At 42.0% G+C, this 25,003-nt stretch overlaps 1 protein-coding gene across 1 annotated transcript in view; it reads left to right on the forward strand.

Annotated features, from left to right (window-relative positions):
- Nucleotides 1-19,756, forward strand: part of LOC111964048 (nucleus accumbens-associated protein 2) — a 54,485-nt gene extending 34,729 nt beyond the window's left edge. The window contains exons 2-6 of the mRNA XM_023987722.1: nt 3,298-4,217; nt 11,513-11,689; nt 12,105-12,210; nt 12,563-12,660; nt 13,184-19,756. Coding sequence (XP_023843490.1) covers nt 3,371-4,217; nt 11,513-11,689; nt 12,105-12,210; nt 12,563-12,660; nt 13,184-13,722 — 1,767 coding nt within the window. The 5' untranslated portion in view covers nt 3,298-3,370 and the 3' untranslated portion in view covers nt 13,723-19,756. The remainder of the gene's footprint in view (nt 1-3,297; nt 4,218-11,512; nt 11,690-12,104; nt 12,211-12,562; nt 12,661-13,183) is intronic.
- The last annotated feature ends 5,247 nt before the right edge of the window (nt 19,757-25,003 follow it).

The raw sequence follows: 25,003 nt of genomic DNA on the forward strand, positions 1-25,003 counted from the left end.
GATTAAACAACATCTCATGAAATGACGGGGACTGTGAAGGGACACGCATACAAACACACTCACACACAGACACACTCTAACCCACACGTCATTTCTGTTGTTGTATTGTTTGTGTATCGTTGTATATTACATTTGTGTGACTGTCCTTGTCTATCATTGTATCAGTGTTCTGTTACTTGTCATGTATTGCATATTCAAATACTCCATACTGCTACTACAAGTAATCAGCACCAGGCCCCAGAGTGCTGCCCTGATTCAAATTTCCACAACACATTCCAACAAATTTAGAAGGAGCAGTAAAAGCATTCAAATGTCATCTCCCATTCTATAAACTACACCTACACACTCATAACTCACAGTGACACATAAAGAGTGGACGCACACACACACACACACACACACACCCTCTCTGACACACAAGCGCATTAACTCTCTCTCTCTGATGAAAGTATCTTGTTATTCTTGTCATGTGGCATCGCCCTCTCTCTCTCTCTCTCTCTCTCTCTCTCTCTGATGTGCTGTGCGCAGTGCTGTGTCGTCCCGTCTGCCTGACTCAACATATTTCTGGCTCCCCCTCCCCCTCTCTGCCCAGGCTGGCACGTACATGCATGTCTGTAGACTCTATACCCAGCATGCTTCACTTCTCTCTGTGCTGTGGCGCACGCGGGACTCACTGCATTGCAGCCCCGTGTGCATTAATTGGCAGAAAGACAGCAGCTCAGAGGGAAAGTGGTGTGAAGAGAGGGAGGGGGAAAGAGAAAGCAGGAGTGAGGGGATGTATCCTAAGACTTCAGCGTGCAGACAGACAGACAGACAGACAGACAGACAGACAGACAGACAGACAGGATGAGGGAAGCGTGTCAATGACGGTATGCAGGTGTTAAATGGGACAGAACTCGTCTGAGTTTTAGTTTTTTTATACAGACATCACCACTGCTGTGGCAGGAATATGAATGCTGATGTGTGACCACACTAACTGACTGTGTGATTCCCCTTCTCCATTTTCTTTCCCTGTGGTGATGTGAAGTGAGAAGTTTGCCCAGTTTTGGTATCTTTTCATTACATCTGGCAGGCTGGGTTTTTGTCTGAGAGGGAGCGAGAAAGAGAGAGAGCCAGAGAGGGAGGGAGATAAAAATTCTGGTGTTGTTTACATAGCAGGTGTTGTTTACATAGCTACGCAGTGAGTAAATTACGAGTGAAACTCCAACTTTTTACAAACACACATTTCATGTTGCCCACACCCCACACTCTCCCTCTTTCCCTCTCTATATCTCCCTGTCTTCTCTCTCTCTCTCTCTCTCTCTCATGTGTGTGTCAGTCTGTGTCATGGTTGGTTTATGTTCACAGCTTCCCTCACAGTCCTTAGCAGAGACACTCTCTGTACTGTAAGCTGCTGTCTAACCTTTCCCTGGGCTTTCCTCTGTCAAACTCAATGACGTCTGGGGTCCTTTTTCCTTCTCTAATCCATCCCAAACACCAGTCCGGGAGCCCTGCTTAGTGCCTGTGCAAAAATGTAACCATACATCAACAGAGGAAATTGTCTACCTGAACAAACTAATACAGTGAACTCAGTGACATCTCACTGGGAGAACTCACTCACTCATGTTAGAAATCCCCCAACAGACACTCACAGCATTTTAAACAGACAATCTAACGTAATACTTGCACAAACGCTAGCAAGTTCAATCTTTTCCGTCATTCAGAATCAGTAGTGGTAATAGTAGGAGCTGTTTTTGTGTGAGTCACATTCTCAATAAGATATTGCATTGAAGATTTCAGAGCAAATGACTGTGTTACGTTCAACTTCAAATTTCCGACAGTATAATTAACTCCTTTTCTCTCTGCTCCCCTTTTTCTCTGATTTAACTTTAATTTTATTTACTTAGTTCTTTGATTATGTTTTCTCTCTTTGCCATTGTCTACATCCAGATAGGAGCTGAAGTTGCTCCAAACGCAATTGTCTTTCTTTGCTCGTACTGTCCTTAGATGACTTTCCCTCTGTCTCAGCCCACCCCCTCCCTCCCTCGCCCAGTCTCCATCTCTGTCTCTGTCTGTAACTGTAGCCTGTGTTTTTCTCTCTCTCTCTCTCCCTCCATCTCGCTCCCTGGCTCCATCCCTCCCTCTCCCTGCGACATACGTATAGATGCTGCATTGATTGCACACAGAGAGCCTCCCACTCCTTTCATCATTGATGCGCTCTCTCCAGCTGCAGCAGCACTTGTTGAATTCAGCCCTGGGAGAGACAGAGGGAGAAAGAGAGAGAGAAAGAGCGTGAGGGTGAGTGAAAGGAGAGAGAGAGCGAGGGAGAAAATCTTTAAAAGAGAGAAACAGTGGGAGAGGGAAATGCTCAGAGCGCTGAGTGAGACAGAGAGCAAGGCTTTGAGACAGATGAAGAGCATGAGAGCGCTTTTTTCTCTCTCCTCCTTTCTTCTCTTCTGGTCCTGGCGTGCGAAAGCTTCATGGTGTGTCCACTCTCCTTTCCTAAGGACTGGGTTGTACAGGTCAGAGTTGTCTGGGATGGAGGTGTGTGTGTGTGTTTGTGTTTGCGCTTGCGCTTGCGTCCATCCAAGTGTGTGTGAGAGAGAGAGGAGAAGAGGGCTGTGTGTGTGTGTCTATGGAGGGGGTAGAGCGGGGTTGACAATTTTCCGTTTGTATTCTTGGAAACCCTTCTGCAGCGTTGCTCAATAATGAAACTGGCGAGTGTGTGGTGGAGAAAAACACAGAGATAAGGTTCATGGAAAGAAGGAACGTATGCAAATATGTCTGGGGAGCATGTCTGGCTGTAACTGGGTGTTATCGTAAAGGGAGCTATCAAAGTCACAATTATTTGTGTCTCTGAAGTTATGTGTTTCTAGTTATTATACATGTGTTTCCTTGCTGGCTACAGCTTAGTTTATACAGTCAAAGTGATGGGAGCATACTTATTGAGTTGGAAAAATACATGTAAATGATATCATTACACTGATTATATTAACTGTCCCTTTGGTCATTGAGGCCTACTACTTTGAATACTTACTTTGCATATTACCTTAATTCATGTTTTTATACCATATTTCTGCAGTTCTCCCATGTCTCTCTCTTCACTCACACATTCTTCTCTCACATGTCTCTTTCTGCTCTCTCTCCAACTTCCCCCTCTCTCTTCCTCCCTTTCCCGCTGTACCCTCTGTTTCACACATCGGTTTCACTTATCTGTCTCACCTCTCTTTTTGCTCTCTGTCTTTCACATACTCTATTCTCCTCTCTTCTCAAGTTTTCCAATTTGTCTAATCCATCCCTCCTTCTCTCCTTGTACAGATGTCCCTTTCTCTGGCCTTGTCTGTGGTGACTCTCTGAAGCCTCTTCCTCCTCCTCCTCTTCCTCCACCATCATGTCCCAGCTGCTCCACTTGGAGATCCCCAACTTCGGCAGCACGGTGCTGGGCTCCCTCAATGAGCAGCGCCTGCTCGGTCAGTACTGCGATGTCTCCATCCTGGTTAAAGGCCAGGCCTTCAAGGCCCACCGGGCTGTACTAGCCGCCAGCAGCCTCTACTTCCGAGACCTGTTCAGCAGCTCGTCCAAGAGCCAGTTCGAGCTGCCCTCGTCGGTGACTCCCGCCTGCTTCCAGCTGATATTATCCTTCTGCTACACAGGAAAGCTGACCATGGCAGCCAGCGAGCAGCTGGTGGTGATGTACACCGCCGGGTATCTTCAGATCCAACATATTGTGGAGCGGGGCATGGACCTGATGTTTAAGGCCAACTCGCCCCACTGTGACTCTCAGACGGCAGCCATGGAGGAGCAGCAACCAGGCTCAGAGCCCCAGAGCCCCAGTAACAACACACTGGCCGGGTCAGGGACGTCCATCCTGGGGCCACCGGGCTGGTCCCCCTCCCTGGTGCAGCCCACGCGGAGGATCAAACTGGAGGGGTGCGATCCGTTGCCCAGCCTGAGTCATCATAAGAAAGGGTCCTCTTCATCTGAGCTGGGAGGGCGGCTCTCCAAGGGAAGCTCATTGTTCTACACGGGGGCGGGGGGAACCACCATCTTCCCGGGGATGCAGCCCTATCCAGTGGCAGGGGGAGAGAGGTCCAGTCCTGGGGCCTCCAGCCTGCCTACCACAGACAGCCCAACCTCCTACCAGAATGAGGATGAGGAGTTTGAGGAAGAGCCTTACGACGGGATCACAGAAGAGGCCTACAGTCAGATCTATGGGCGCTCAGCCAACCCATATGGAAGTAAGTATCAACTGTTGCTTAATAATACAGTTCTCTGTTACTGTATATTAGTATAACTGCTACTCATTTGTTTAACTGCCAGCTATTTCCGTGGTGTTCACTTTGATATGCAAGGGATAAATGCGACGTTCTATACATCACCTTGAAAATAATGGATGACCGCCGAGTCCCTTTGCGGAGTTCATTATTCCAAGGTAACGTGCAGAACGGAGGCATTTATCCCGCAAATACCACAGTTACCAAAGAAAACAATGCTTAAGCACACATTTACCGGTAGAAATAACATATAATACATGTTATACCACAGCATTGTTGAATACTCGTTTCTGATTGGCTAGAAGAGCATTCTAGAATGGACATTAAAACCAAATAACGGGACGGTTGGACAAGATATCGGGACGGTTGGACAAGATATCGGGATGGTTGGACAAGATATCAGGACAGTTGGAAAAGATACTGGGAAACCTTGCAATCATGATGCAATATGCACCTACACATGCAGACCATTGCTACAAAGTTACAGAAAGCTAAACCAACAACCACACAAACCCGAAATTGGATACATTGTAAAAGCAGGTCCAACAAAGAAAAACATTGCTAGCTAACTAGCAATTTATTTGTTTTTGTAGAGACATATTTTTGGGAAGACCTAATGTGGTGAATGATGAATATGAAATTCTATGGTAGTCATGACGCAAGTGGTGCTATGCTGTCAAATCCTCCGACATGTTTCTAGTTTGACCAGCTGTTTTCAGCAACTGATATTTTTTAATTTGGTTGTCAAATTGGCAGGTTTGTTAGCAACAAACTATTTATATCGACGAGTGTCCTGAGAGAAGGCACTATGCCAGGCAACATTTGGGCATCGTCTGCTCATTGTTATGGATGTATCCATATTAATGTCAATAGAAAACAGCTTAAGCAAACGCAAATTCAGCTACTTCGCTGTTATTCTGTCTGCAGACGTCGTGACTGTGTTAACCGTAGTTAGTTGGCTAGCTAGCAAGCAAGGGATAAGAACATTCCTAGCAAGCATAGTAATGGAACATATAGAATTAACATCTGGGTTGCGTCCTTAAATATAGAACTAATCGAATGAACGACTGGGTCGCGTCTCTAGCAACCAAAAGATGAAAAAGTATGAATTTGTTATAAAAATGAAAATATCAATGATTTTTTTTTTTCTACCGGTAAATGTGTGCTTTAGTATTGTTTTATTTGGTAACTGTGGTATAAGCGGGATAAACTCTTCTGTTCTATACATTACCTTGGAAAAATTAACTCCACTACGTTGTCCATTATTTCCAAGATAATGTACAGAATGTCTGCATTTATCCCTTACATAACTGCCTAGCTGTTGTCATCATTATTACCATGTATAGTCCTCCTGGTTTCTAATACTTCATAGGGAAAATAAGCACAAGTTCCATTTTGTGTAAAGTAGCCAGTTGTATTTAACCATTTCAAATGAACTCGTACAAAGCAGCCCAAAATGAATACCGACAATGAATACCAACACCTGCCAAACTGCCAATTGTTGCAAATATTTTACAGGACTGTATCAAATAAAGTGCTGCCCAGTTCTCTGACTACCTCTTGTTATGAGAATATCCTTTCATGTCAAAGCAAGGGCTCACTTGCAACATCTCACTTCATGAGCACTGATGGGGAACGTTACTTTTAAAAGTAACTTGTTATGTTACAACATTATTTGCATTAAAAGTAACACGTTATGTTACAACTAGGGCTGACCCCATTTAGTCAACTGGTCGATTTTTTTGGTCGATAGGTTGTTGTTCGACTGAGATTTTTTTAGTTCAGCCGTCAAAAATTTTAACAAAAAATTCATGGCACACTAGACACCTGTCTGATTCGCGCCTGTCTCATTGGACGAATCCGTTGCGGAGGCCACGGAGATGGCACAGTCCATCACTCTTAGACAGGTATCGGCAAGAGTGAGAGTATTCCTTAGGCCTACAGTAGGTGTGAAAATAATGCGTCTTGGGTATAATTTAAAATGTTGAGTAAAGAAGAAGGAGATTGTGGCTTAGATGCACCAGGCTTGTCTCTCTCTAGAATGCGCTCTCTCCCGCCAATTTGTGCGCATTCATTGTTTCATAACTTAATTGTGTGAATTGTTTGCCCTTTGATTGTTAGCGTCTAGCAACTCACCATTACATATATCACCAGTAGTACATTTACCATGAATTCCTATAATTTCTAATATACAATGTTTGTTTGGTTGCGGTCATTTCTGTTAATGCGTTCAATATATTATTATTCCAGTCTTTTTTCATTCTCATTGTCGGAGTGGACACGTTGTTTGCAGAGTGCACAACCTATGTTACACTTGTGAGAAACAAGTTTTGGTTTATTTCATTCCATTTATGAGTTGTCAATTCATTGTATTTTGTTGGGAGCGCTCCTGTCATATTGTTGAGTAAGGACACACACCTGATTACGTATACATGTAGGCCTAAACCACCTGGCCTGCGCGCAAATGTATAAATGTGCTCATTTGGGCATGTCTGATAGTATTTGTAATTGTTTGAACTCGCCATCACTAATGAGCTGTGGAGCTTCTCAAAGTATTTTTTTATTCACCTCAAACAGCAAGTAAACAAAGTCTGTTTTTACATCCATTAAGAATGACAATAGTTCCTCAATGTATTTGAAAAATCTATCCAGCTCTACCCCTTTCAATAACCACCGACCCTCGGTGTGAATGGGAAAAATGTCATGCTCAGATCCAGTGTAAACGTCATAAGAAAATATTACTTCTTATCCCTTGCGCAAATACAGCTGTGTCTGTCTGAAGCTCACTGGCACAGGAAACTCTGAGGCCCCAGAGTAATTTATACAATGTTGCAAGTTTGCTAGACCCAGTTGCAGGCCATACCCAGTTGATAGTTGATACAATGTTTCAAGTTTGTTGTAGACAGGCAGAGTAGAGAGATGAATGCGATTGGAGAACATGAACAATCCTCCATGTGTAGCCAGTGATTTATAGGATATTTATTTATATCAAGATATTTTCTATCTGTTTTTGTTTGTTGGCTTTATGTAGGCTATTTTTACCTAGTTTGCAATATATCTAAAATACGTTATTATAATTGAAATTAAACTGTTCCATGAAAATGTGCTCATGAAAATCATAACTGGCATGCTGATTGGTAGAAATGGTAAGATAAATTGTAAATTGGCCCTCCACATGAAAAAGGCAAAGGCCAGCAGGAGCGAAAGAGAACGGTTGGGAACAGATTTTTTCTTCTGGTTATCTTGATCTCTGGCTCCCTCTTGAGTCATTTATGTGTCTTAATTATTTCATCAAACAGTGCACTTACAGTATTAGACAAGCTCAGTGCATATAGTTGATTTTATTAAAACACATAGGGTGTGTCTATATATGGAAAAATATAAGTTAAAACAGACGACTCTCAGGCGACCAATATATTTTTTTATTGGGTCGGGGACAGCCCTAGTTACAATGTTACTTACTATGGAAAGTAACTTGTTACATTACTTTTGCGTTACCAAAAACAGAAAACCCTCTGAAGATGCCTTGCATGTGTTGGTCATTCATTCTTATGCTCAGTAAAGGGTGCACACTACCTTTGAATGCCTTGCATAGCCTACCATCCGTAGCCTAATCTATAACTCTGGGCTATACCAAGTAATAATGACAGACACAATATCTCCTTTACAATACTTAAAATAAATGATTTTGTTGAATTATTTACACATAAGTACTGTAAATGCATATATAAAACCAACTGGGCACATTAAAATGAGAGCTCAAATACAACGACAACTGGCTTTTCTTCTACCAATTCGAAGTAATGTGAATAATTCCACGATAAAGGCTATTATCTAGCTACCAGCTACTATGCCAGCTACCCGCCACAACATTCTTGTAGAAACAGGAAGAGCACGCAAATGTATAGTAGCCTATGGGGAGGGTTTTTCATGTTTTATTTGTGCCAACAAAGAAAAAGGGAAATAATATTGTAAAAGTAAGTAGTTACTTATTTGAAAAAGTAACATAGTAACTGATTACTTCAATTGAAAAACTACTGTGTTAGGTTATTTCTTTACCACAAAAAAGTAATCAGAGTACAGTAGCATGTCACTTTATAACACATTACCCCAACACTGTTCATGAAACATGCAAAAATTAAGCAATATTTCTTTTTCATTTTTAAATGTTAGAATCAAGAATATGCATGTTAGGTAAATTCATTCACCTTATACACACAAAAACAGCCATCTATAAAATTGGTTTTAAGGGGCAATTTTTAATTAACACATTACTGAGTGTTGCGTGTGAGCTGGAGAATGGATCAGGTTAGTACTCTTGTATCAGGTAACACATTTGATAGCCGTGCATGCCAGTCTTCCAGGCTGACCTATACATTGTTTTTACAAAATCATGAATGTGTCATAAATAATGTCACGTGGCCTCATAAAATGGGATTTCATATAATGCATCTCATAACATCAATCATGAACATCGTGCACTATTAGCATTGTGTCTTGTCATGCTCATTTGATGGTGGGCTTTAAATAGTCTCATTTAAGTAGACTTATGAGAATGTTATATGAGGTTATAGTTACTGTATTAATTATACAACTAAAAGGCTCTGCATGGTCAATCCGACTTCTGCAGCATTTACAACATTTACTGCAATACAGCATCTGCAGTTTTCAGGGCATATACTTCTTGCGAGCAGAGCTGTTGTGAAGGAAGTTGTTAAGGAAGTGAGTTTGTGTTTATACTGGATCTCCTGCCACCACCTACCATCAACCAATCATGTCAATGCGGTGCTATACGGAGCTATACGGAGGCGTCCACATTGTTAAAAAATGTAGGTGACGCACGGCAATGCGGTACAGAGCTCAATTTGGCCTCTGCATGCCTCCGGCGCCTCCGCAATTGCATCACACTCTCCATCTTCGGCTCGAGCATGAATTGGCTTTTATGCACACACACGCAGGCACACATACAGTGCATTCGAAAATGATTCAGATCCCTTGACTTTTGCCACATTTTGTTACATTGCAGCCTTATTCTAAAATTGATAAAAAAATATATTTTTCTTCATCAATCTACACACAATACCCCATAATGACAAAGTGAAAACAGATTTTTAATACATTTGCAAACATTTTGAAAATGTTGATAATAAAAAAACAGAAATACGTTATTTACATAACTATTCAGACCCTTTGATATGAGACTCGAAATTGAGCTCAGGTGTATCCTGTTTCCATTGATTATCCTTGATATGTTTTTACAACTTGATTGGAGTCCACCTGTGGACATGATTTCGAAAGGCACACACCTGTCCATATAAGGTCCCACAGTTGACAAAGCATGTCAGAGCAAAAACCAAGCCATGGTAGAAGGAATTGTCTGTAGATCTCCGAGACAAGATTGTGTCATGGCACAGATCTGGGGAAGGGTACCTAAACATTTCTGCAGTATTGAAGGTCCCCAAGAACACAGTGGCCTCCATCATTCTTAAATGGAAGAAGTTTGGAACCACCAAGACTCTTCCTAGATCTGGCCGCCGGGCCAAACTGAGCAATCGGGGGAGAAGGGCCTTCGTCAGGGAGGTGACCAAGAACCCGATGGTCACCCTGACAGCTTCTCTGTGGAGATGGGAGAACCTTCCAGAAGGACAACCATCTCTGCAGCACTCCACCAATCAGGCCTTTATGGTAGAGTGGCCAGATGGAAGCCACTCTTCAGTAAAAGGCACATGACAGCTCGCTTGGAGTTTGCCAAAAGACATATAAAGGACTCAGACCATGAGAAGCAAGATTCTCTGGTCTAATGAAACCAAGATTAAACTCTTTGGCCTGAATGCCAAGCGTCACATCTGCAAGAAACCTGGCACCATCCCTGCGGTGAAGCATGGTGGTGGCAGCATCAGGCTGTGGGGATGTTTTTCAGTGGCAGGGACTGGGAGATCAGTTAGGATCAAGGGAAAGATGAATGGAGCAAAGTACCTTGATGAAAACCTGCTCCAGAGCGCTCAGGACCTCAGACTAGGGCAACGGTTCACCTTTCCAACAGGACAGCGACCATAAGCACACAGCCAAGACAACGCAGGAGTTGCTTCAGGACGTCCCTGAATGTCCTTGAGTTGCCCAGCCAGAGCCCGGACTTGAAACTGATCGAACATCTCTGGAGAGCCATAAAAATAGCTGTGCAGCAACGCTCCCCATCCAACCTGACAGAGCTTGAGAGGATCTGCAGAGAAGAATGGGAGGAACTCCCCAAATACAGGTGTGCCAAGCTTGTAGCGTCATACCCAAGAAGGCTCGAGTCTGTAATCGTTGCCAAAGGTACTTCAACAAAGGACTGAGTAAAGGGTCTGAATACTTATGTTAATGTGATATTATTTAGATTTTTAGAAACTAAATTAACTAATTTTAGGCTGTAATTTAACAAAATGTGGAAAAAGTCAAGGGGTCTGAATACTTTCTGAATGCACTGTACTTGCACTCATGCGCGCACACACACACAGACACTAAAACACCACACTGTCCTTACTGCAGAGGTTTTTATTTTTTGTTGCAGAGGGCATTGCTATTGGACAGGTTTGTCTAAGTCTAGAGTTTCAGATATTTATGAAATCCATTCTATCTACAATCAGTCAGAACACCCCAGGGTGACATTGTGGGATATTTGAGAGAGTGTGTGTGTGTGTGTGTGTGTGTGTGTGTGTGTGTGTGTGTGTGTGTGTGGTGTGTGTGTGTGTTGTGTGTGTGTGTGTGTGTGTGCCATCTTAGAGGTCAATGTGAAGGTTTTGGGAGGGAAATTAATCCACAGTTTGAAACCAGTAACACTCTCCCCTGTGTCTCTCAAGATGCTGATACAGCACGTTGCTTATCTGGAACTTAGCTGTGCTAGGCCTTGAATCATTTATTAAACACCCTCACTTTTAATGGAGATCACCTTAACCTTGTGTAGGCTGATGTTAAATTCTATCTAGCTTTCTCCTTGAAATATGTAAGAGCACTGTAGAAGGACGAGATAGTAGCCAGTGTGTCTGCCTGTCTCTCTTTGTCTTTCTGTCTCTCTGTATTTCACCCAGGGTGATCTTACCTCCCTCTATATAGAAAGGGTTTATAGTTATTTCCATAACTCTTATGATATCTTCCACTACAGAGTTAACCCACTCCCTCTCCTCACCTGTCTCTCTCCTCACCTGTCTCTCTCCTCACCTGTCTCTCTCCTCACCTGTCCCTCTCCTCACCTGTCCCTCTCTCCACCTGTCCCTCTCCAGTTCAGGAAAAGCCAGAGATGGCAGCCATGCCCCTGTCCCTGGAGAGCCGCTCCTGTGTGCTGATCCGTAGGGACCTGGTGGCCCTGCCCGCCAGCCTCGTCAGCCAGATCGGCTACCGCTGCCACCCCAAGCTCTACACCGAAGGAGACCCGGGGGAGAAACTGGAGCTGGTGGGAGGTAGGCAGCAGGAGGAGAGAATGAGAGGGGGATTGGGGAATACTGGTTAGATGAGACCAGTTTTGAAGTAGCAAGGCTGAGGTCTCTGTTGGTCTTTGGTAAAAGGGTTGAGGTAGAAGGTAGAGATTAGATCAAATGCTGTATGAAATGTTGAAGTTCAAGTTGATTTGCCATTTGTAATGAATACAATGGAAATCTTATTTATTCAAGAGGTGTCACATAAAATAAGTGATGGGAATGAAGATAAGTGATGGGGTGAAATAGCACTGTCTCGGTGAGAGTACTTTTACAGCATAAATGTTTAATGAAAGAAATGAGAGTTGGGTTATAAAGTAGCGATAGAAATACATAGGGTAATGGAGTCATGATGGGGAAACCTATTTCAATCAGGAAGCTCTCTCTCACACCACCCAAGGTACATCTGTGTTTATGACACGGGGCCAGCTGATGAACTGTCACCTGTGTGCTGGCATCAAACACAAAGTCCTACTGCGTCGCCTGCTCGCCACCTTCTTCGACAGGTAAGTCAAAGCTAATCTAAAAGGTATTGATTAACAGTTAAATGATTTACATGTTTTAGGTGTGACTCAGATCCAGAAGCTGTTAGCTTTATTAGTATAGTTTTCATGATGAAGTGTCTGTTTCATATGCAATCGTATTCAGACTAAAAATCCATACACATATCCAACTTACATTTAGATTCCTTGTTTTCAATGCCCTTACTTGCACAAAGTTTAGTATATATGTATGAATCTATCTTCTCAAGTCAATATAAACCTACGATTTGCAGTGCGGTATAGTCGTGTTGAAACGTGTACTCATATGGAAGTGGTGTTCACGCTGCCCTCTGGTGTTGGCTCTGTGTACCTGCAGGAACACCCTGGCTAACAGTTGTGGGACTGGCATCCGCTCTTCTACCAGTGACCCCAGTAGGAAACCTCTGGATAGCCGTGTGCTCAACGCTGTCAAACGTGAGTCTGAAGTTGATCAAATGGTGATCTTACATTGTTAAATATCTGGTTGTTTAGAATGGAGGATAATGGTTCAGGGGGATGGCAGCCTCTGTTGAATGATGTTACTGTTTCAGAGTCAAACTATTGTAGATGGTTTATGAGACTTTGAATGAAGAAGTGTGGTGTTCCAGACTAGTCTGTAGCCATTAGCCATTTTAGGTTATGAAAACACAAGCATTTATGAATTTATGGAAGGAGTAAAATTCTTTTTTAAATGGCATACTGTAACATACTGTAATATTCCTTTTTGGGGTTTTTGATCAACTATTCATATAGACTGAGCCACAGGCAAAACAGCTGGTTATTTTTTTTAAAGAATGTCTTCCAACTCTTTCTTTCTCTTTCTCTCTCTCTCTGTATCTTTCTGTCTCTCTTTTTTCTCTCCCTCTGTCTCTGTCTCTTGTTCTTTCTCTCTGGCTTTTTCTGTCTGTCTCTCCATTTCTCTGTCTCTTTCTATCTCTGTCTCTCTCTCTCTCTCCAGTCTACTGTCAGAACTTTGCACCCAACTTCAAAGAGAGTGAGATGAACGTGATTGCCGCAGACATGTGCACCAACGCGCGGCGCGTCCGCAAACGCTGGCTACCCAAGATCAAGTCCATGCTGCCTGATGGTATGGAGGTCTACCGGGCCAGTGTGGGGGTGGCCGCTGGTGTGGGCCTGGGCCTGGCCCTGGGAGCCGCCGGACCCGGGGTGGTGCTCCCCTTCGAAACCGATTTTAAATCCATGACCCCCTCTAGCCTGTCCCTAGACCAGAGGCTGTACTCGGAGCAGAAGGACCCACGCAGGACTCACTCTCTGTTGGACACAGTCAGCCCAGGGTTGGGGGAGCCTGGAGGGGAGGGCGTGGACGCAGATATTGTCGGTCCCCAGGCAGGGGAGGAGGAACAGGAGGAAGAGGAGGAGGAGGCTGGGTTGGAGGGGGCCTTGATGCCGGGAGGCGAGGCCGGGGGGCGGGGTGACATGGCCCCAGGACAGGAAGGGAAGGAGTTAGGAGAGGACCTGAGAATGAACGGGCAGTGAACATCCTCTGGCGTCTATCTCTGATCCATCCACCGCCACACTTTCTTTCGCTCGCTCTTTCTCTCCTCTTCTGCCCCTCCTCCTCCGCCCTTTCCTAAGGTAACCTCTCAGTACAAAAAGCCATGCTCTCAGAACTTACAGTGCAAAACACACACACACTGTGTATTCTTTAGCAGGGCAGGGAGTACAAGATGTGTTATGTTGAACAGACACAAGCATTGCTGGGGAACAAACAGAATTACTTAGCGAGAATATAAAAGCTCTCATTTGAACATGAAAGAACTTTACTTTAGACCTGAGACATCAGGTCATTTTCTCCGGACTATTTTTAGTATTCATCTTCAAGACCACATAGTTAAAACTGAACAAAGTAACACTGTTGTGTTATCATTCCTGCATAGTTGTAGAACTTTCTACACAACAGTAACAGTTACTGTACATCTATGGAGTGTGGGTCAGATAAGACTGTAAAATGATAGTCCTCTTTCTAGGAAAGCAGCATGGGTTCTATAAATAACCTAAGTAACCTTGAAACAGATCACACTGCACTGGGGGTGTGAGAGACTAAACATGCAGTACTCTACAGGAGCAACATGGCTCAGTGTATTTAATACAATTTACCATATTCCTTCTTAAAGTGCCACACAAATTCTTGGAAGAAATAATACGATCTCATCGCAACATACAGCAAATCAGTTGAACAATTTCACGTTGGGAAATAAAATAGCATGTGATGTTGTGAGAGAGAGAGAAGAAACTTTTAACCTCCTTTCGTGTTGCTTAAGGGTTGTGGTTTTCCACGCAATTGAAAAAATTATCTGGAAACACGAAGAGCTTTTTGTTTATGGATCATCCTTAGACAAGATGACGTCATCTTCGATTGGCCAGTCAATGCAATGCCTGTGTCTTTTAACGGATAGACGCACGTACATACAGTACATATACACACACGCACAATCACTGTTCCCACACACTTTGTGATTTTAACCTCTAATACAGTACTGAGGCATCTGAGACTCTGACAAATCAGCTTAACAGTACTTGCAAACTTAGCATACCCTTACAATAGTACACAGTAACACAGACTGAGTCATGGAAATGTCAGAGACACGAACATGCACTAAAACAAAGCTTGCATGCAAAACGAATACAGAGGATCTGAAATACATCAACAACAGTGCCACTTATGAATATGCATACAGAAAAGAAACAACAGCTGCAGTTGCCTGAAGATATATCATTAATATGGAAGGAGATACCTTTATATATGCGTTTCTTTTCGGAGTCATGCATTTCGCCTGTGTTTCACCCAGGTTTGTTAACTTGGGTATGGCCTGGCTTTCATCTGGGGTGGAGGGCACTAGAGACATGCTGAATTGAGCATACGACATAGTAGTGAGGACTTCAAAGTGAGTTGCAGGTGAAAAGCACAGTTTTACTAACGTTACGGCGTGCTCGAAAGGATCAGCACTAAGACTACAGCACCCAGCCTACAGCTTTCTTGCATCCGCTATTTGTTTTTTGTAAATTATTGAATGAAACTAATCTGATACATTTCTGTTGGCTTATTGCATTTGCACTTGAAGAGGTTATAGGAAGAGATTGATGGGGAGCTTATGGAGATGCCTAGACTGTTCTAAAGAAGTAGGCTAACTGAAATTTGCCCCATATCTCCCTGTTCGATTGGAGGATTTGAGTTTTGTGGACTTGGACGGTCGGTAATGCTGACAAAGACTGTTGCTCTACGGCAGGGGGGAGACGAGAGACAAAATGTTGCACAGCGACATTTACTAGTTTTGTTGCACTTTAGTTTTTATATATTTTGTCTGTTCTCGCTCTGTTACTTTTTGCCAAAAGTAGGGAAGGAGTCTATAAATAGCTTCTAACGATAATGGTTGGTCGATAACCCACCGGAATTAGTGCTTGGGGTAACACATTGATAGGCCTATCAGACACCCACACTGTATGTTGTAGTTTATGAATGTGTACTTGATCATAAGACCTTGGTAAAACCATGAGGTAAGGAGACAGTAGAATTGGAGTGGTCCCAAAATCCTAAATAATCAACTTCCAAGAGAATAATTTTAATGGCCAGCCTTTTGAAAAGCCTTGCTTTGAATTGTTGTCTTATAATCGCATGATGCAAAAGCACATCATGTTTGTTATATCTTATTGTTCTATATTAAGTGAAAACAAGATTGATCTGGTTTTAGAAACGAATATCAATGTCAATCGACTACAGCCTACACTAAGCCACGATTCAAGACGCTGGCAGTTATCATATTGGCTTGGGATCTCATAACAACGAAACAAGAGAGAACAAACAAGATCACATTTCCTCTGTCAAATTCAAATGCTTTATTATATGTGCCATTTTTTAGACTGGGCCTGTTATGTTGTGTTGAATATCTATATGATCCTGTTGTATGGTTATTTTGGGGAGGCATTAACATGGTCCGGTTTCTTTAATAAGGAGCACAGGGTTATAATTGCACTAGGTAATGAGAAAACACAAATGTTTACAAGAGTATTTTTTGGAGAAATGTGACCTGCAATGGAGAATAAGGCAGGGGAGGGGGATGGGTGAATAGGTGTGTGGGACTATGGGTAAATGTGAACTGTAGAACTGCTTCACCTAGCCTTGGTAGAGTACGGGAACAGTGCTGTACAGTAAAATACAGTATCTTGGTACCACAAGAGAAAACTATTTTCTAGCACCTTGTACAGTGTTGTATGTATTCATTTAAAAGTGGGCTGGAGAATGGAATAACATGACACTTCTTTGAAAACAAAGGTGGGGTATCTGACTTTCCCTATAAAGGCCACTAGAGCTGCTGTGTGATTTCAATAAATAAGGACTGTGAAAGTCTTCCATTGTGGAAAATCTCCAAATATACAGTTAAACTAGCAATGTTTGTGCTGTAGGCCTATATACTTATTCTATCCACATCCCGACAAGAAACCAATTATCTTCCTTGTTCTCAATCTCTATTCATCTATAAGTAAACCTGCTTGTTGCAAATCACTAATAGATAGGAAAGATAGACTGTAAACCAAACCTGTAATATAGAGGTAATAACTGCAAATCGACTCCTTTGGTCAATTTGCATGTGCAACCACTACTGGCTCTAAGGGGAAGTGAAATGGCTTTCCAGTAAAATACTGTCATAAGGGAGGTGAGTTTTCCTGTTCTGAAGAAGGGGCGGGGATCAGTGCCTTAATTGAGACTGCAGGGGGAGAGAGTGGTGTGCTTAGTCACCATCTATTTGCATTGGGACATCAACAAATACAGAAACTAGCTTTAGAGTCCTAATGACATAATGGAGAGTTTTATGTACAGTTCTGAATGCTAAGGTAAATGATGCTGACGGTAAATAGGCTCTGTTTTCTCAGAATACATTGGCAGGTGAGGTTAGGATGTGGGAGGTGTCTTGCTTTTTCTTGGAAAATAACCCCTAAGGCTTTACTGTGTTCTTGTAAGCAAATAATAATAATGATTTTGGACTTAAGCCCCGAACAAGTTGCCTTCCTAAAATTCAGCAAAATATGTGTAAACTCGAGAAAAACAATACTGTGACATTTTGCATGGAAATGCTTGTATAGGTCTAGAGAATCTGACAGACTACAATAGTGACATATTATCACATATATTAGAAACCTTTGTTAGTTTCATGCTACTGGATGGTATAACAACCAGGTTTACTCCATGACTTGTCAGTAGTGGTCTTTACTGCTTGAGTATTTAGTTATTGGTGTCACTTTGTTATTTCAAAACCACCTGGATAACATGAGAACTTGATCAATCTGCAAGGTATATCACACACTCAAACAGTTATCACCATAAATGTCCACAAAGACTGGAAAAGCTTCAGATGACCCGTGGAGTAGGCTACGGTAGTACAGACTTTCACCCATAGGAGCCCTTATGTACATTATCTTTGTTTATTTACCTTTTTTAATGCTTCAACTTGTTTATATCTGATCCGCTTCCTGCCTACCTTTCTGCATCTTCTGTACCTGATTCTGTCCAAGCCCCCAAAAAACACCCTCACAAACTGTATTCTTAGCTCTCGCCCTAATGTCTTTTTGTGGGGGTGAAGTTGGAAATGAAATGATGTTGCACTAGAAAACTGAGTGAAGCTCAGAGAATGTCATGGCTAACCTAAAGAGAATGAGCTCTTTTTGTGGTGGCTGAAGAAATAAAGTTCTGTCCCATATGTAACATAATACAATGCTATAATTTACAATGTTTACGTTAGTGTAGCACTTTGCTATTTCTTCAAATAGAGGCCTATTGACTACCAGAAATCAGCGATAATCTGACATTGCATTTTGGTCCAGCTTGTCCAACAAAACCTATGAATTCAAAGAGCAGGATAGAATATGGGATTGTGCTGAGTGGGTGTGTAAATCCACCATTTTGGCAATGCAATGTGAACAGTCTGCACACAGTAATCTGAGCTGTTAAGTGTTCCCCTTAACCAACTGCTTTGTCTGGCATTTGGTTACCCAATTCCTACAGTACACACTTCTACACAGCTCTAACTCAGTACCCCTGGTTTGGCTTTTAGTCCTGAAAGGAGAGGTTCTAAAATACAGTAACTACAAGTCCTTTCATATGGATTTTCGACATGTTGAAATAGGGTCAGCCTCAGTAACAACAGGCTTTTTTTCAATGTCTGTAATGCATGCTGATACCCAGACACCCATTATTCCTACCTTATTGAAGTCTATGATCTTGTCACATTTTACTTCTAAGTTATATCAAGCTCTTTGCTATAGTCGCTTCTGACAAAGCAGACGGCCATGAATGAGTGTCCATTTTGTCTACCAATACAAAACCTATTGACTGTTAGCATAAACCCACCCAGCTTACTACAGTAAAGTCTGAGGAATTGGAAGACTGACTATTGCAATGGATGTGCATGTGAACCTATGGACAGACTAAGAAAATAACTGCACTAAGTTTGTTTGTTTGTCTTTGGACATAATGCCATTAAAATAAAGAATAACTATATTAAATTAAAAAAAAATGTAAGAGTGAAGGTTGGACGACAGACTTAAGTCTCTGGGAGCAACCTTCAAAGCCATGTGCTCAGAGCGCTGACAATCAGAACAGGGAAGACCCACGTGCACTATGGGAGATCTGTCGTCAATAACTGGGCTCCTGCTAATTCCTGCCTTGTTGCTTCAAGCTTTGCTATTGGTCCATGTGAGCTACTTAGTCCAGAGTGGAGGCCCGTGGCAGTTCCAACTCCAGCCCTCAGGATTGCCTGGGCCAGTGTTTCCCAACTCCGGTCCTCGAGGATTCCTAACAGCACACCGTTTTGTTTTAGTCCCGGACAAAAACACCTGATTCAACTTCTCAAAGGCTTGATGATAAGTTGACAAGTAGAATCAGGTGTGATTGCCTAGGGCCACAACAAAAATATGTACTGTTGGGGGTACTCGAGGACCGGAGTTGGGAAACACTGGCTTAAGGCAACTTATTGGTTCTCAGTGCACCTCTCTCAGCTACTGTAGATTTGATTGGGAACCTGATTGTTTTTAGATAGAAGTTCCCCTTAAGTACTGATCCAGGACCTGCTGTGTTTTTACTCCTAAATGTCATGTTCAGGATGAGGGTAGTTTAAGCTGATCCCAGAGCAGCGCTTTGGAGTAACTTCGCCTACTTGACAAATCTATAGGACAAGTGACTTGACATTTGTCTATCTCTTAGAGATTGGGTTCCATAGGGTTGGAACCTGGCAAAATGGTTTTAATGGAACTATGTGACTGCTTTATATTTTAAAAGACAATGATTAAAATGTGTATGCGCTTTCTAACTCAAGCATCAATAATATATAAAAGACAAACACAAGATGCCACTTTTGATGTTGCATAAAGAATACAAAATCTCCATCCCCGTTATGTTTTTTCCTTCCACCATCAGTTTTAGTTGAGGTTGACATTTGTGTAGTTCAAGAGTAACTGATTTCTTTCAAATGCAACATTGAGAAGTCTGCTTTTTAATAAAACTCCTTACTTCACCATATCTTCTGTCTTCTTGTTTTATATTCCCTGTTTATCATTGTTCTTTTTTTAAAATAGGCCACATCAACATGTACCAGTCCTTGTTTAACTGGTATCAACAGCATGAATAGAGCAATTGCGATGGTAGGCCTATACAGTGTTGAGAAAACTCTGGAAACAAATAGAACACATTTCTCAAAATGATTTGTAGTTACTCTTGGTCCCTAAAATTCTAATCTAGACCTCGAAGCCGTTACAGTGCTTTTCTTCCCCATTTTTCCCTCTAATCAGGGACTGATTAAGACCTGGGACACCAGGTAGGTGGTATAAATTATCAAGTAGAACAGAACCGGCAGTAGCCTACTCCCGACCTTGGTCGTAGGGTAAGATTTGAATACCCCTATTCAGGTGTATATCTTTTACTCACACAACAGTTTGGAGAATAAAAAGTTATTGGGACAAAGCCAAGGCCAAGGGGGCACATGACAGGTTTGATGTGTGATTACTGTGGACTGGCATGGTCTAGCTAGCTAGCTTACTGGGTATCCAACCATTTCAATGATTGTGTTGTTAAATAAAATGTCTAACATTATTGTAAACATAGCATTTCATAATTTATCTTCTCCATTCTACCAATATTTTGGGATATATTTTCTTTCTCTTACCATCTTGAGGTTGATTTGCTCTCTGAGAAGCTCCTGTCTGATTTGGACACTTCCAAATTTGACGTCACGTCACATGTGAGTCTTGGGCAATGATGTATATGCCACGTTCAAATTCGTAACTTGTAAACTTGTTGTAGAAAGAGTTTCCCAGGATTGGAAATGATGCAGACAATTACATTGATGGGAGCAACAATCTATCTGCAATATTAAAGCTGATCCACCCCCCCCCCCCCAAAAAAAAAAAGAGTTTCACACTTGGAAAGTATCAGAATCAACCAATAGGAAGCTCTACGCAAAAAACGTACATAAAGTTTAACTCGGCGGTTCCGAGTTCCCGAGTTGACTTGAACGTGGCATTACACCCTGGATTGCTGATGATCTTGCCTTGTTCAAGACAACTCGGAAACTCAGAACCTCCGAGTTAAAATGTGCGTTCGTTTTTTTGCGTTGAGCTTCCTATTGGTGGATTGCTGGTGCCCTTGCTGCATTCAGACAACTCGGAAACTTGGATCCTCCGAGTTAAAAATGTGCGTTCGTTTTTTGCTGAGAGCTTCCCAATCTACAGCGAGTCTGGAATTTCCCATTTCTGAGTTGTCTTGAACGTGGCTTATCCATTTGCGAATGCGATGCTTTGAAGCCACCGGCCATATTGGTACTCCTCAGAATTCCAGAGGTGTATTTGATCTGGTATATTTGATCTGCGCATGTGCCAGCACCGGTAGCACAAGCCTCAGCTCTATTGTGGCAGTAAAGTGAGTTCGGAAGAACTGAAAGTATGCATCTTAGAAATAGTTTTCCTCTACAAACTTTAAATGTCAGAACTCGGAATCAAATAGGCTTCACAAAAATAACATGGTCGCTGTGGTAGAACGTTTATTTTATTGTTCATTTTCTGCATTTGTTTAAGTTCCATCAGGTAACCTGATTTAGGTGTCCATGTAAACCGGATTATTAGGGAAAACGGTCTTCTTGCAAAGCATAAACGTTTTAAATCTGACTATCCACAATAATCATAGAATTGTGTGCGTGTAACTGTACTCAATGTTTCAAGCACAAAATTACCTGTCATTAAGTATTTTTTTGTTAAAGTGGGGACAGTAACATTGGTGCTCTCAAAAAGTATACTTTAAGGAAAATGTTTTTATATATTTTATGTTTTATTTATTTGTATGTTTAGCTCAATATAATTTTAAAGTGTATGTTATAGAATAAACGTGGCAAAACCGAATGTAGATTAGTAAAATCATTTTTATAGCTTCCAAAATATAGCTTTTTTACAACGATGGGGGAGTACTAAAATGGAAGCTGGCTTCAAAACCTTGTCCCCTGGAAATTCATCTATATATAAAGCAATGGTCTCGGCGATACATCTCTTCTGAACGGAAGCGAGCATGCCTATCGCTCGGGGTTTGATTATTCTGCCTTGCAGATTACTTTTGCGCGTCACTCCATTACCGTTTTCCTTGAAGCAAGATATTGACAGTACAGTATGTAGAAACTCTGTGGTATTATGCTGGCAGCAATATCCCTATTATTTATATTTTAAATAAGAGTCCCTCTGCAAAAACATGCTTTTGTACAAATGTTTTTCACAGCATTGCAACCACCTTTGAAAAAATAAGTGGATAATTTTACATTTTGTTTTTAATATTGTATCATTTATACCAGCATCACTTTTGAAAGTTTACACAAATACTGGTATGTTGAAAGGTATTTTGTAGGCTATATTTAAATATACTTTTACTGAAATACAGAAATATGTTCATCTATGGATTTCCCATGATTGGGAATACAGACATGCATCTGTTGTGCACAGATTCGTTTAAAATTAAATTAAATGTTATTTGTCACATGTGCCGAATACTTGTGAAATGCTTACTTATAACCCTAAACCAACAATGCAGTTTTAAGAGAAATAAGAGTTAAGAAAATATTTACTAAATAAACGAAAGTAAAATATAAATAAAAAGTTACACAATAAAATAACATTAACGAGGCTATATACAGCTGGTACAGGTACTGAGTCAAAGTGCAGGGGTACAGGTTAGTTGGGTAATGTGGTAATATGTACATGTAGTAGGGGTAAAGTGACTATGCATAGATAATAAACAGTTAGTAGCATCAGTGTACAAAAAGGGGGGGGGGGGGGTGGTCAATGCAAATAGTCCGGGTAGCCCTTTGATTAACTGTTCAGCAGTCTTATGGCTTGGGGTAGAAGCTGTTAAGGAACCTTTTGGATCTAGACAGTACCGCTTGCCATGCAGTATCAGAGAAAATAATCTATGACTAGGGTGTCTGGAGTCTGATCATTTTCCACAGGCCACAAAAAAAGGTAGGAGAGTGGATCAGAAAAACAGTCAGTATCTGGTGGGATCCCCATTTGACTCATGCAGTGCGACACATAGAGTTGATCAGGCTGTTGATTGTGGCCTGTGAAATGTTGTCCAATCCTCTTCGAAGGCTGTGCGAAGTTGCTGGATATTGGCGGGAACTGGAACCCGCTGTCGTGCAATTCGATCCAGAGCATCCCAAACAGGCTCAATGGGTGACAAGTCTGGGGTGAGTATGCAGGCCATGGAAGAACTGGGACATTTTCAGATTCCTGGAATTGTGTACAGATTCTTGCAACATGGCGTTGTGCATTATCATGTTGAAACATGAGGTGATGGCGGCGGATGAATGACATGACAGTGGGCCTCAGGATCTCGTCATAGTATCTCTGTGCATTCAAATTGCCGTCAAAAAAATGCAATTGTGTTTGTTGTCCGTAGCTTAAGCCTGCCCAGACCATAACCCCACCACCACATGGGGCACTCTGTTCACAACGTGGGACATCAGAAAACCGCCGCCCACACGACGCCATGCTGGCAGCTCCCTGGTACAGTTGAAACCAGGATTCATCCATGAAGAGTACACGGCCACTCGCGTGCCAGTGGCCAGGGAAGGTGAGCATTTGCCCACTGAAGTCAGTTACGAGGACGCCAAACTGCAGTCAGGTCAAGACCCTTGTGAGCATGACAAGCACGCAGGTGAGCTTCCCTGAGATGGTTTCTGACAGTTTGTGCAGAAATTCTTCTGTTGTGCAAACCCACACTTTCATCAGCTGTCCGGGTGGCTGGTCTCAGACGCTCCCGCAGTTAAAGAAGCCGGATGTGGAAGTCCTGGGCCGGCGTGGTTACACGTGGTCTGCGGTTGTGAGGCCGGTTGGACATACTGCCAAATTATATAAAACGGCATTGGAGGCGGCTTATGGTATTCTCTGGCAACAGCTCTGGTGGACATTCCTGCAGTCAGCATGCCAATTGCACACTCCCTCAAAACTTGACACATCTGTGGCATTGTGTTGTGTGACAAAACTTTACATTTTAGAGACTGCACTGTTGGTTAGGGGCTCATAATTAAGAATTTCACTGTAAGGTCTACACCTGTTGTATTCGGCGCATGTGACTAATACAATTTGATTTGATTTGATTTGGCCTTTTATTGTCTCCAGCACAAGGTGAACCTGTATAATCAGGTGAACCTGTATAATCACCTTGTTCACCATGCAGTTTAATCAGCTTCTTGATATGCCACACCTGTCAGGTGGATGGATTATCTTGGCAAAGGAAAAATGCTCACTAACAGGGATGTAAACAAATTTGTGCACAACATTTGAGAGAAATAAGCTTTTTGTGCATACAGTATGGACATATCTGGGATATTTTATTTCAGCTCATGAAACATGGGACCAACACTTTACATGTTGCATTTATATTTTTGTTCAGTATAAATTGTCTCTTGTGCCCCCCCCCCTCTCCCCTTTTGCCCTGAGAACAGCCTTAATTTGTTGGGACATCGATTTACAAGGCGTCGAAAGCATTCCACAGGGATGCTGGCCCATGTTGACCAGCAGTGTTGCAATTCTTGACACAAGCTGGTGTGCCTGGCACCTACTACCATACCCCATTCAAAGGCACTTAAATATTTTGTCTTGCCCATTCACCCTCTGAATGGCACACATACACAACCAAGGTCTTTAAATAAGACAAGACAAAGGCTAAGTAATAATCACTTTTTCTAAGAATTGACAATTTGGAGAGATGAGAAGGCTGTACATAATTGGGGTGATATAAACATATATCAACATGATTTTACTAGCATACTGCCTCAAAAATATTTTATTTTGTCAGGCCAAGTGATTGACATGATGCATTTTTTGGTTCATGTCAAGACTGGCCTTGGGCTGGTTTATATGTGTAAAGGTGCAGCCATTTCCATTACCATTAGGTTAATCTAATTCGTTTAACAGATATGTTAGTCCATCATTGTTTAGATTGTGTTTTTGAAGCAGTTGACTTCTCGACTAATCAACTGCTAATAATCGGTATTTGGTACCTCCGTTGGGGCAAGGCAAGAGTGCATGAAAGTCTAGTATGAAATGGCATTTTATTTCACACTGGAAGCAAGCAGGGTAAGCAAAAGAAAAAGTGTTATGGTGTTTTGTCTTCCCAACTGATATTCATCAAAATAACAGTACATTAATTTATTATTTTGGAATTAATATAACATTCAAGACTAAATGCATATGTCTATAACACATGTCTATAACACAGTCCCCCTCC

Source organism: Salvelinus sp. IW2-2015, linkage group LG5 (assembly GCF_002910315.2).
Source record: "Salvelinus sp. IW2-2015 linkage group LG5, ASM291031v2, whole genome shotgun sequence".
NCBI classification, from domain to species: domain Eukaryota; kingdom Metazoa; phylum Chordata; class Actinopteri; order Salmoniformes; family Salmonidae; genus Salvelinus; species Salvelinus sp. IW2-2015.